Source organism: Vicugna pacos, chromosome 4, assembly GCF_048564905.1.
Source record: "Vicugna pacos chromosome 4, VicPac4, whole genome shotgun sequence".
NCBI classification, from domain to species: Eukaryota; Metazoa; Chordata; class Mammalia; order Artiodactyla; family Camelidae; genus Vicugna; species Vicugna pacos.
Window position 1 is genome coordinate 6,307,060 of NC_132990.1, and position 13,232 is coordinate 6,320,291.

Sequence of the window (13,232 nt, forward strand, 5' to 3'; positions counted from 1 at the left end):
ACGTGCTCTCTACCAAAGAGCTTGAGTTTAAGCATCATTAATAAAACAGCCATGCCAACTCTCCCGCCCTACTAGGCTCAAGGTTGTAAGGCTCCAATGAGGTCCTGTGTTCATGGGTTCTTCTGAAACCTGTAAAGTGCTACACAACTGTATAAGGTCATTTCAGTAATTGATAAAAATGATACATGGCATTTTGTTTACATTTTTATTAATAAACTTTACTTTTCAGAGTAATTTTAGGTTCACAGCAAAACTGTCCAGAAAGTAGAGCTCCCATATGTCCGCTGTGGTGCACCAACCTCCACCGCTATCCACATCCCGCACTGGAGTGGGACGTGTTACAGATGACCGTATACAAGCACATCATTATCACCCAGGGTCCATTGCTTAGGGTTCCTTCTTGGTGTGACACATTCTATAGGTTTGGACAAATGTATACAGAGTATTTTCACAGTTAACGGCATCTTGAAATATCCACTAACAATTAGCACTGTTTATGAAGTGCTGCCATGTGTCATGCACTCTTCCAAGTACTTTTCATTTAATATTTCGTATCTGTAGGAGGGCGGGCATGAGAAGGAAAATGCCCTGTCCCAGATCACCCAGCTACTCAAAGATGAAGCCAGGTGACAGTACCTCACTACCAGTGCCTAATCCCAGTTTCTTCTGTGCACAGCGGCCTTGAGGGAAAATATAACCATCCTCTTACTGCCAATTGCGATTGCATTTCAATAGCAGAAAGACAATTACTTAACGAATTTTGAACTATCCAATCCTATAGGCTCTAGGAGATGAAGGATAAAATGGGCTCCCATAAAAGCTTCACACCGCGCATGGCCTTGCCCAACCCGGCCTCGCCCCACCCGGCCCCGCCCAGCGTCTAAAACTAAATTAAAAATTTAAAAACTTAACTGATTAGTTCTTTCCACATCGAAACACTGAGCAAGAATCCACCTCTCCAGCACCACTCCACAGAATCCCTCCTTTTTTCCCGTTACCTCTAGCACGTCTACGAGAAAAGCCGCCTATCCTGATGTTTTCCTCGCATCTGCTACCCTGTTGCACTTCTGTCCCACCAGCATCTTACTCTTCCCCGGACCTTCCGTTTACCTGGCTTCGGCCTATGCCCGGGTAAAGAGCGCCACACAGTTCCTGGGGCTCAGGAATATTTGCGGAATTAAAAGGCGGAAGTCCCTGAGCTGCCCAGTCATGTCTTACAGTAAAGTTGGGTTCCAAATTCAGCACCTAAAGCGAACATTGCGTTAGTACCATTCTTCAACATCCCAAGCAGCTTGGCGAAAGAGAGAAGAGAGAAGGAGGAGGTTGTTTATCGAGAATCTGCGATAATTCTACACCCTTAAGAACTGTCTAGCTAAACCAAAAAAAGAAAGACGGAAATACATGTAGCTGTCCGGGCCTGAAAAATATTCTGCCCTTGAGAGCGCCTACTCCCGTGCCGGTGGATTCCTCTGCGTTCTTAAGCTGCAGCGCCGCACCTTGCCGAGGGAGCAGGTCACGGAACGACGCAGCTCCAGCGTCCATAAGTCGGAGCTCACTCCGCGTGCCCCAGCTTGGCTCGCGACCACGCGCAGAGACCTTTAGCAGGCTGACGACCGTTCCCGCGACCCCTGCGCCCCGCGTCACGTGACCACGCCCGAGGTGCCACGCCCCGCCCTCCACCCGTCACTCACGCTGCCCGCCCAATAGCGGCGGCGGGGGCGGGCCCGCGCAGGGCGGAGCCTGGGGCTCCGTGCGCCGGAGCTTGTGGCGTCAATGCGCCCGCCGTGTCCATGGAGAGAGGTTGAGGTGGCCGAGCTCTGGCCCGAGGCACCAGGACACCGGGACGGCGAGGATGTCGGCTTCGTTAGTCCGGGCCACTGTCCGAGCTGTGAGCAAGAGGAAGCTACAGCCTACCCGGGCCGCTCTCACCCTGGTGAGTGGCTGGGGCGCGCGGCCAGGCTCTTGACATTGGTTCACCTCCGCCCCCGTGACGGGGGTGCACAGTGGCGAGGCGCGGCAGGGCCAGGCGGTGAGGCCCGAGACCGGCTCCACAGCCGCCACATCGTTCCCCCCGCCCCATCCCCAACTCGCCCCTGTTGAGGAGATAAACAAGCGCGGGCGGGGCTGCTCCGCAGGACCCGGGCGCCCGGGAACTACGTTTCCCGGCAGGCCGCGCGCCCCGCGTGCGGGGGAAGGGGACGGGTGCGTGCGGGCCCCCGGCGTCCGCGGCGGCGTCCCCGGAGCCTGGGACCGCGGAGGGTCTTGTCGCGGCATCAGTGCTTGGGGTCGCGTGTTGTTTAGAGGTCGGTGTTCCTGTTACCGGCGGTAGCTGCCCTGAGGCGCTCGGGGAGAGCGAGCCTCGCGGAAGGGCCACAGTGTGAGTGCGGGAGCCGCGGCAGAGACAACAAAGCCCTCCCCCTTGCTGAGATCAAGGCTGCAGTGCACAAAGGGTGGCTTCCTGGTGTCTGGGGTGGTAGAGGCTTTTTGAAACCCACTCTGTGCCTCCAGCAGTCCTAGGCCGTGGTCGGCTCTTACAAAGGACAAAGAAGGATAAATTTCCACCCTGAGTGAGTTTACAGTTTTCTGGGTGAAAGGTCAAACACACTCAAAGGGCACCAGAGTACATGCTGCAGTTACTTTCAGAATTTACTGCGCAAGCTGGATCCCCAGCGTATTGTGCAGGTTTTTAAGCTGAGAGGAAATTCTCACAAAATTAACCTTTTTGAAGCATTCGATTCAGTACCATTCAGTACGTTCACAGTATGTGCAACTATCACTTCTGTCTAGTTCCAAAACATTTCGCTCCCCCCCCAAAAAAAAACAACCCTCGTCTCCATTAAGCAGTCCCTATTTACAGTTTTGAAAGATTAACTTAATAGGAAAGCTGATGATCAGTTCAATGTTCTTCTCACACACACCCCCACTCTTGGTTAAGGAAGAGCTTTTGTGCGAGCACGCAGTTCCTAGAGATTGGTGAAATACGCGAAATTGAATCATGGATTCCATTCAATCTAATGCCATAGCCAGAAAATTAAATGTGGCAAATGAGAAGGTTGAGATTAGGCGGGAGGGTTTGTTTTTTATAATGGGTCACTGTTTTAGGTCCATAGGGAGGTTAACCTGTTTATATATGATACTGTATTCTCTATTTTCTATACCATCAACCCTGTTTTCATGCCTGAAAGATAAACCATCAAATCTTAGAATTCTCCAAGGCCTTGAAATCATAAGAACTACAGAGCACTACTCATACTTTGTGTCTCCTTTCAATCGCAGTAAAAATTACTCAGAAATCAAAAGAATTCTACCCCTGGTAATTGTAGAGCCAGGAAGAGTCAGAGTATGGAGACACTTTTTTCCCTTCTCTTTAGCCCCCATTTGGCATATTTCCTGTTTCTTAAACATTTCTGAGTCATACCTTTTTCTCTCCATTCCTGCTCAAATCAGCAGACATTTAAGGCTTACTATGTTTCAGAACAAGAAGTAAATGCGTTTATTTCCCAATTTCTGGGAACACAGTCATGGGCCAGGCTTTTGCCACCTCAAAAAATTACTATGAATAATAACCCAGCCCACATTCCCAGACTTGGGCTCTCAATCCACACTTGCTCCTTTATGCTTCGTTACATGTTATACAGCTCACTAGGCTGGTTCTGCTGCCAGCTCTGCTTCATCATATCGGTTCTCAGTTCACAGGGGCTCTGTGAACATCTGTTCTGATTAACATGCAGGAGTCCGTTATCCTACCTAATTGTCTAGCTGACTTGAGGAGTCCCTTCCCCTGTGAGCTTAGAAGCTGATGCCAAAGAAAAAGCACATCCGTGTTGCTTTCCACTAACGGTCTGTGGTAGCAGGCTTGCGGTCAGTTTAATCCTGGCATGTGTTCCTTAGTTTTAACACACTAGAATGTGTATATTGCTGTTCGTGCTTAGTTTTCAAGTGTTTCTGCAAATATTTAACCCCACCATGTTCATTTAAGTGCAAAAGCAATGAAGTCATCAAGGGGCTAATGAGTGAAGACAGATGCAAGCAAATGAGACTAGAGATATTTCAATAAAACAGGTAAGAAGAGATAAATATTACCTAGATATATAAATTTTGATACCAGGAATTTGACATGTTGGAATATTTGAGAAGTGCCTTACTCCTGCGGTCTAGCAGAGGTCAGTGAGAGGCTCGGAAAAGGAATTGATGAAATAAAAGCATGATTCCATGTTGTCGGCCCGAAATTATTTGCGGTAACTGATCTTAGTCCAGGAGAGGATTGGTGGTTTGCTGGAGAGAAAGACTTAGACCAGTCACAGGCGCTTTTATGTAACCAGAGCTGGGCCTCTGATAGAATGCTCTAAGACTTCAACCCACCACGTCCGAGTGAGTAGCCTTGGACACCTGCAGAGAACATCCAAGGGGGATGACATCCTCCCTTCTCCTTCTCTGCAGACTCAGGAGTTGACAAATGAAATTGAACATGTCACAGCCAGAGTAAGACATGACTGAAGAACTGAAAGATTGAACACCACGCTTCTGACGAGGTCTTTATTTCCATTGTCTTACGAATCAGAATCAGTGCAGCCCTAACTGAGGTTTAGGGGTGAAGCCTTTTTGCCTGAAGCTCAACCAAAGCTGTGAGAGATGGATGGTACCCAGCCAGCATCATCTTGATGCGCAGGAGAGAAGTTAGTTCGTAACGTGCAGTGGGTGCCTTAGGGCTTAACTTTCTAGCAACACCTGGTTGAGAAGGGCTCGGAAACAATATGATGTTGAACACATTGGGGCTCAAGGAGCTGTTCGTTCACTGAAGGACTAGCACTGGAAGTCCTCTGGAACAAAGACCAAACTGTAAGATTTGTTTATGGAAGCAGTTGAAGGGGTACCCAGGTAACGATTGGCAGTATCCTCAATGTCTAACAATAAGAGGTTGGTTTAGTAAATTAGAGTAAGTCCTGGTAGTGAGATATTTAATGGTTGTAAACAATGATTTTTTTAAAAGGTTTGAGAGTCATAACTCTTCGTTCTTTGACTTACTAGCCCTGTACGAATTTAACATTTAGTATTTAACACCTAAATCATAGAATTGTAAGAGTAAAAGGGTGATACATAAAAACCATTAAGCACCTAGAAGGCGCTCAATAAATAGTAAGTATATGTATGTTACTATGTATCAAACAAGAAGCATATTAAACTTTTAAAATGTAAACTACAGAATTGTGTATATGTTGTGATGACATGCACGTGCACACACACACACACACACACAGACGAGAGACAGCACCATGATGCTGGCCTTAGCTGTTAGAGAATTAAGTAAACAGTGTATACTGTGATTTGTTCATTGGCTGCTCTTTATCTACCATCTTTTAAACTTAAAATGCCAGATTTATAATGAAATTAAAATGGGTTGTAGTTGTTGGCGTATGTTTAGTATACAGAATCATGGAGTTAACTTTGGGTTTTAATCTTGTTTCCTTAAATAGCAAAAAATGAAAATTGCCTGGGAATGACTTAAGGAAATACAGTATTGAGGATGAAAAGCTTCTGCTACAAGAAATAGAAACCCTATGATGTTGAATAAAGTAAAAGGATGTTACTTTGAAGTAGTTAAAAAATGCCTTCATCTACAGTGCCTTTTCTCATAATTGCAACAACAAAACATACTAAAAAATCTTTTTTTAAGGCCAGAATGTCTCACTCAGAGATACTGTTTCACTTGAAAGAATGTCTTGTTCTGTGATATGCATATGAGAGAGAGTAAAAACCATCACTGTATTTCACTGAGTTTTAAGACTCTCTTAAATTTTAATTCACTGGCCAAATCTCAAGTGAATTAGACTCATTAATGATGCATAAACTTCTTGGACAGGTGTGGGTTTCTTCATTGTTTGGGGAGTACATTGAAATGACTGCCAGTCTTGCTACATGCTGTCTGTTGAGTTTTTATACTGTTTCCCAGAATGATTTTACTTAAGTGCAGAGTTGCCAGAAAATGCAAATAGACTTAGAGGAAGGTAGGATCCTTAGCTTCTGCCTGGCACTGAGATACAGAAAGTCCTTGTTATAGCTAGAATCTTTTTTTTTTTAAGTCCTGCATATTCCCTGTTTAGTCGTTCTGACCTGTTCTGAAAATCAAATCTATGGCTTAGAAAATTCTAAAAACCGTATCTTTCCCCTTAAACGAGTACTTGGCAGAGTTATCCATCAGAGGTTTTTGCCTGACACTGGAAAATTAAGACACATTTTGGGTCCTATAGTGACAGTTCCCAGACACACAGGTTGCTTTTCCCTCAAGGCCTTTTCCGTGTGAGATGTGAACGTCAACCACTTAGTGATAAGTGGACCACTCTCCGTGAATTGCTGTCACTTACTGTTCGTGTGTTTTCTACTGAGTTGAGAAAAGAAGACAATGAATTATTTTGTAAAACCAAATTCAGTAGTTTAGGCAGCCACTTGGAGATAGAAACACGGGGGTCTGGTTAACAGCGTAGTGCCTGCACCCTGAGCACTTTGTTTAGGTCGTGCAAGGGCGCACCTCCAACCCGACCTTCTGCAGTAGACCAAGGCTCCATGTCCAGTTGGACTTCCAACAGATATTTTCCCATGGCTGTGCCTTTTTTTTTTTTTTAACTTCCTGAAATCTTTGCCCCAGTTGACAGTAGTTAGATTTATTTCTTCAGGACTCACATGGGAAACATGACCATGAAAATTAGGAAAGCTAATTTTTACTGGCAGTCATTTATTTAGAAGGGTAAATGCACACTTTAAAAATTATTTTTCATTAATATTTCTGTAACTATTTGAGGTTGACATGCTATGATTTAAAAAAAAAAAAAAAAGCCACAATTCCCTTCAGCACTTCCTCCTCCCTCCCGCTGCATACTGTTCCCTGTCATTGGCCACATGGTGGCTGTTCTGATGGAACCATGGGAAAAGGCCTTTGTAGACCATCCACCGCTAGTGATTTATTTAACTTTTTTTCCCCAGTGACATCGTAAGAAATACATATGTACACACACCATAAATTAATAACTGAAGTCAAAATTCTACTAAATGTTTAATTTTATCAAGTGCAATGCATTATTTTACCTTCTGTTTTGTGTTTAAAAAAAAATGCTAGTCTCAACATTCTGAATTGGTTTCATGACCTTTCTGAATTGGGACCAGACTGCTTTAGCATCCTTATCTGACCAAGTCCCCACCAGGCAGGGCAGAGGAGCATACTTGGACCATCCACCGGTCTGCTCCCTCAGCACAGGCTTGAGTTCTGGCAACAATTACTGCCTAGTCATGGATCATAATGCCCACTGTTTGAGATTTCACAAATCCGGAAAATGCCAGCACAGCATTGCCAGCTAGAGGAGCTAATAAAACAAAAGGTATGAAGGGCATGATCTCTTCGTGATGATATGCTCACCCTTGTAATAGTAGCTGGCTCACGTTGAGCTCTTTGTTTCTGACACGGTTCTAAATGTTGTTCATGAATTCGTTTATTTAATCTTCACAAGTATCCTGAGTAAGAGGGACTGTTATCCCTGTTTAAGCCAAGTAACAGGCTAGGACACAGCTAGGAAGTGGGCCAGGAATGCCCCGAGACAGGCTTTGCCCCCAGCAGCCTCCTTCTCAGGAAAGTGCGGTTGGTAATACTGATTTATACCGTACACATGCAGTACAGTGCAAAGTTTTTCTTATTTTGAGGACAGCTGGACTCAATTATACATCATTTCTCCTGAAAAACTCTCATTTGTAGCTTAGTTCTGTTCATCTAAATTCCGAATTTGATTTAATGCTGATTTAGGAATCTGTGAAGATAAACAAGTTTATACTGTACAGCACAGGAAACTACATTCAGTATCTTGTAGTAGCTCACAGTGGACAAGAATATGAAAACGAATATATGTATGTTCATGTTGACTGAAGCATTATGCTTTACACCAGAAATTGACACAACATTGTAAACTGACTAGACTTCAATACAAAAAAAAAACAAGAATCTGTGAACATTTGGTGGGACTGGCGGGAGAGGCACACACTTTTTCCTCTAGGCATGCATTTTAATGGATTTGAATGATTTGGGTTGAGCAAAAAGAGCAGTAGAGGTAACAATTATGAACAACAGGCTTTGCCAGTATGGTACTTGATTCGTTTATTGACTGTCGATCCCCTTCTGTGTGAAGGGCATTACAGTAGAACACAAAATAGATGCTGACCAGAAACATTACATCTGTGATGTAAATGGATAGTACCATAGAGATTGTGACAAGGAGCTGACCTTGACTTGGGGTTGAGGGGGGCAGATGGCAGGATGAAAAGGATGTTGCTAGTAGATATTTTTTAAAATAAAGACAGTGCTTTTTATTGAGTCGAATTCATGTTTGTGTATAAGTCCACAAGGAACCCTGGTAAGAGTGGAGCATAAATTCACGTGAATTTGCTGAAGATAGACTTGGATAGTCTTAGAGACTAGGAAATACAAAGCTTTGAAGAATGCAGTTTGTAACTAAAAATTTAATAACATTTTCTTTTTTCAGACACCTTCAGCAGTAAACAAGATAAAACAACTTCTTAAAGATAAGCCTGAACACGTAAGTAAAACCAATCAGACAAAATATTTAGGGAAGAAAAAACGAAGTTGTGTTTTTGCAATGAATTTATGTTGTAATAAACAGTGTGTCTTTATTAATTCAGAGTTTTTATTTTAAAAGGAAAATCTGCTCATGATTTTTAAATGCAAATAATGCAACAGGGTATCATGAAAAGGAAGTCAGCCTCTCACCCTAGACTCTTCGTCTTTGTTCTCCCTCCCAAGAGGCGGCCTCTTCATGTCCTTCTAGGGGTCCTCTGTGGTTGATTTACCTACAGCAGGGATTCTCAGCCTCAGCACTGATGAGGTTTGGGGCTGTGAAAGTTCTTTGCTGAGAGTGGATGGCAGGACTTGGAGCAGCCCCTCTGGCCTCTCTCAGTGGCACAGCCCCCCACTCCTGGGTTGTGACAACCAAAAGCAATTCCCTGGGGGAACCACTGGCCTAGACTACGCTTGTTGCATTTGCATGTCTCTCTCCTTGCTTAGGTGAGAGCACACCCTACGTGCTGTGGGTGCACTTTGCTTTGCTCCTAATAACATAGCTTGAAGAGCTTACTGTATCCTTCCAGAAAGATCTTCATTCTTTGTCACGGCTGCATATACTAGTATATTCCATTGAGCAAGTTTAGGTAGCCAGTCCCTCATGTTGAAGGTCTTTTGGGTGGTTCCCGTTCGGTGCTGCCGCACTCATTGTTCAGCAAAGATTTAGTGTCTGTGGTGTGCCAGGCCCATTGTTCCAGACCTGTAAGCATAGCTTAGAGCGTCTGTGTAGGCTGTGTTCTAAGAATTGTTGTGTAAGGGGTGTGGCCATCACCTTAATCTTAGTGCATCTTAATTGCCTAAGGAATATACTGTAAATGACTTCCAAGACTATTAATATTTAGTAACTAGTCTACAGAGTAGTCTCCAGGTTCTGTTGTATAACTTACAACAGTTCTAGCATCTTCCTCATGAGAATGATTAAATTTCAAGTATGTCAGTGTTCTGACTCAATTTGGATAGACTAATGACTATAGATTGACCAGATGAAACAGTTTAGCTGTGTATATTTGAGGGTGTTTGTTTATGTTCACATGAAAAGGGCTGAGGGACCACTTCGTCGGGTGTCATTTGTGACATAAGCAATCCCTTTTCCAAACTCCATGTACCCCAGAGCTGTATTCTCACATCTTTAAGTGTCTGTATCCATCCCTGCTTGGACTTCCTGCTTGCTTGAGTCTTCTGTTTGCAAAGATAAATACTAAGGTAAACAAATACTGTGTGCTCCAGAATGTCACCCAGGCAGTTTATTATTTACCATGCTGAAAACGTTAAATTCCCTCACACGTTCTCTAAGCTGTCCCTCTGAAGGTGAATAAAACCACAGTTTTATTCGGAGGAGAATGCTCTCTGAATGCTCCAGCTCATCAGAACCCCCAGACAGCTTAACATTCTAACTCACACTCTTTGCCAAGTGTCTTCCCACTTTATTATTGTTTTCCTGAAGCAAGCACACACTACTGCTTTTCAGAGAACCAGAATCTGCTTGGTGCAGTGATATTTGCTATGATAATACTGTGCATTTAATGAAAAAGTAGATAGAATCCAAGAAATTCAGTAGGCATTGGTAGAAAATTACAGTATGGTAGACATCGGTATTTTAAAAGCGCTGCTGGTCACTTTTTAAACTTCTCACATCTGTGTTGACTGCAGTCTTTTGCTTCCTGGTACTTGAGAATGTTTATCGAATCGAGGCCCCGTGCCGTGCAGTGGCAGTGTTAGTGCCAGGGGCCAGCCTGTGAACGGTGGTGAGCGTAACTATAGGGAAACTCCCTGGGAGCATCTCACGTGATGAGGTGGAGCAAAAATATTTTTCCTTTTAAAAAAGAAAGGCAGTTAGCACAGGGAACTATATGGAGTTTATTATAGTAACATATAATAGAAAAGAATCTGAAAAAATATATATGTATGTGTATGTATAACCCAATTGCTTTGCTGTTCACCTGAAACTAACATTGTAAATCAACTCCACTTCAATAAAAAATAAAATTTTTTTTAAATTAAATGTTATTAAAAATGTTATTCTCAGCCTAAATGGCTAATAGTAAGGGTCAGGTAATAAATGTGCATTAGGTATAGTGCAATATTATGTAGGTATTACTTGCAGATGATGATTACAAAGGCTAATTACATGGAAAAATGATGTCTTAAGTGGAAAAAACAAAGCAGAAAAACTTATTTCTGCTGTAATAAGTACTATGTTTAGATTATATAGAAAAAACATACAAACCAGTTTTTTGGGGTAGGAGAGACTAATTTCGGGGGGGGGGTTCCCCTCTGCATTATTTTCTGAATTGGTTTTTATTCTTTTTGGATCCCTGCTAGTGTTATAACGATGTTCTGATAGTTAAATTGTTTTAATTCTTGTTTCCCATTCTGCTTATACTTCCTAAAGGGATGTTTTACAGCCATAAATCTACTATTTACCTTTTAGCTTTTGAAGAAGTGAATAATAACAGATAGCCAGGGCTTTTATTAATATAATTGTTTGATGTGTACTACTTAAGAACTAAGTTTGTATGTCCCATGCCTTTTCAGGTAGGTGTGAAAGTTGGTGTCCGAACCAGGGGTTGTAATGGCCTTTCCTATACTCTAGAATATACGAAGACAAAAGGAGACTCTGATGAAGAAGTTGTTCAAGATGGTGAGTTTTAAACACACTCTCCCTAGACGCTTTGTTTTACCTAAAATATTTAGCCTTGTGCAGCGTGGAGAGTAATGATGAGGATAACAGTGGGGGTGGTGCACGTGGTGCTTGCTGTGAGGAAAGCGTGGTTCCATTGACAGATTTACATCTATTAACTGATTTACACGCAGCAACCCAATGAGAATAGTACCGAGTTGTCCCCATTTTGCAGGTGAAGAAACTGAGGCACTGAGGGGTTAAATAGTTTGCCTAAGGTCACACAGCCAGTAAGTAGCCTAGTGAACATTTGAACTGAATTAAGTTCTCCAGAGGCTTTGCTCTTAGTAACTAAGTATTGAATAAACTTGTTTATTTGTTTTGGTTATAAAAGGTGATCATTGTGTGCAGATAAGTCTTAAGATGATAAAACTTAAGAATGAACTAACCACTTTGATGTGAAGCATCTGTGTCAAATAAATAATGTCATCTCCTGCTTTTGAAGAGTCTGTATTTCTAATTTTTATTAAAAATTTCAGTGCTTTAATTATATTTTGCCACCTGCTCCCTGCCCCTACCCAGTAATCTGATAAAACCTATTTAAAACAAAATAAACACTGCCACAACCTCGGGGGGAGCCTCTGTATGCATGGGTCCTGCAGCGCTGGCTTTGTATGTGCTATTAGCCAGCCTTCGTGGCTTTCTGGTTTGGGTTTGTTTTATTGCACTGAAGTTACTGACCAATAAAGACATTTGTTAATGTATTGTTTTTAAAATCAATGCATAAAAATATCTAATACCTTAAATTGTTGAGCTTAAAGAAGAGGAGATTTAATAAATATAGTTTATATTTAAGTAATGACTCAATTTCTTATGAGGAAGAAAGCTTTCTTAAACCAATTACATTTATGAAGATACTGACCTCTACCTGTATGTTAACAAGGGAGTTGGGTTACTACCAGTTTCCCAGCCCATAAGCAGAAAAACAGAACTGCTTATACTGGCGTATGATTTAGCCCAGTTAAACTAGCCAACTGTATCATCGTCCTTTGTGTTTCTCTAGGCTTGACAGCGTGTTGTGTGGACAGATGCCATTTCAGGATTTTCATTAATTTTGTTGACTCAATCTTTACAAAACTCTCACCGAGAATATACATTTTCTTCATGTCACAAATAGGAAAAATAGGTGAAGTATACAGAAAAGACAAATTCTAGTTTTATGTAGAATTGTCTTGGAATTTACTTGTGTTCAACAGTCTAGCCTATTATAATTGTTTTTGACATGGATTATTGTGTGGGAAAGGGAACAGACAGGAAACTGAGCGCTGCATCCTTTAAAGGAAACACTGAGACAGATTCAAAAGCTTCCTGTTCGCCTTTTGTTAGTAGTGTGCTTTGACTCAGCAGGTTCCATAGGTTGGCAGGCTTTGTGTGACATGTGTTTTCTTCTCCCCAAGGAGTCAGAGTGTTCATCGAGAAGAAAGCACAGCTAACACTTTTAGGAACGGAAATGGACTATGTTGAAGACAAATTATCCAGTGAGTTTGTGTTCAATAACCCAAACATCAAAGGAACGTGTGGCTGTGGAGAAAGCTTTAATATTTGACTCCTCAGGACTGTTTGGGCCGTAGGCCCCAGGAGAGCCGTGGAACTCTAGGGCTTGTTGAAGAAATCATGTGACTGTCACATGCTTAAGGTTTGTAACATGTGGCTGTCTTAAGAGACAAATAAAGTGACACAATTTGAAAATGGAGCCAGTGTGTTAGATTCCAGAAGAATTGATATTTGTGTTCTTTTTAGGGGACAGAAAATGAGAAGCCATGCCTCTCTTTCCATCATTTTTCTGCTCTGTAAAGAAAAACATGTTCCACTTTGCGATTAATTCTCTTGCATCCTTTCTGTTAGAACCAGTTTCATGAAAGTTGCCTTCATGGGAGGACTTCGAGAAGCGTGTTCTTAACAGGTGTGCATTGGTAGGTCTGTTGAAGAGCTTGA

At 42.5% G+C, this 13,232-nt stretch overlaps 1 protein-coding gene across 1 annotated transcript; it reads left to right on the forward strand.

Annotated features, from left to right (window-relative positions):
- The first annotated feature begins 1,741 nt into the window (after positions 1–1,741).
- ISCA1 (iron-sulfur cluster assembly 1) lies at positions 1,742–12,990 on the forward strand. The gene is made up of 4 exons (XM_015243528.3): positions 1,742–1,933; positions 8,523–8,576; positions 11,153–11,258; positions 12,695–12,990. The coding sequence occupies exons 1-4, from the start codon at positions 1,853–1,855 to the stop codon at positions 12,841–12,843; spliced, it is 390 nt and encodes a 129-aa protein (XP_015099014.1). The 5' UTR covers positions 1,742–1,852; the 3' UTR covers positions 12,844–12,990.
- Positions 12,991–13,232: the final 242 nt, after the last annotated feature.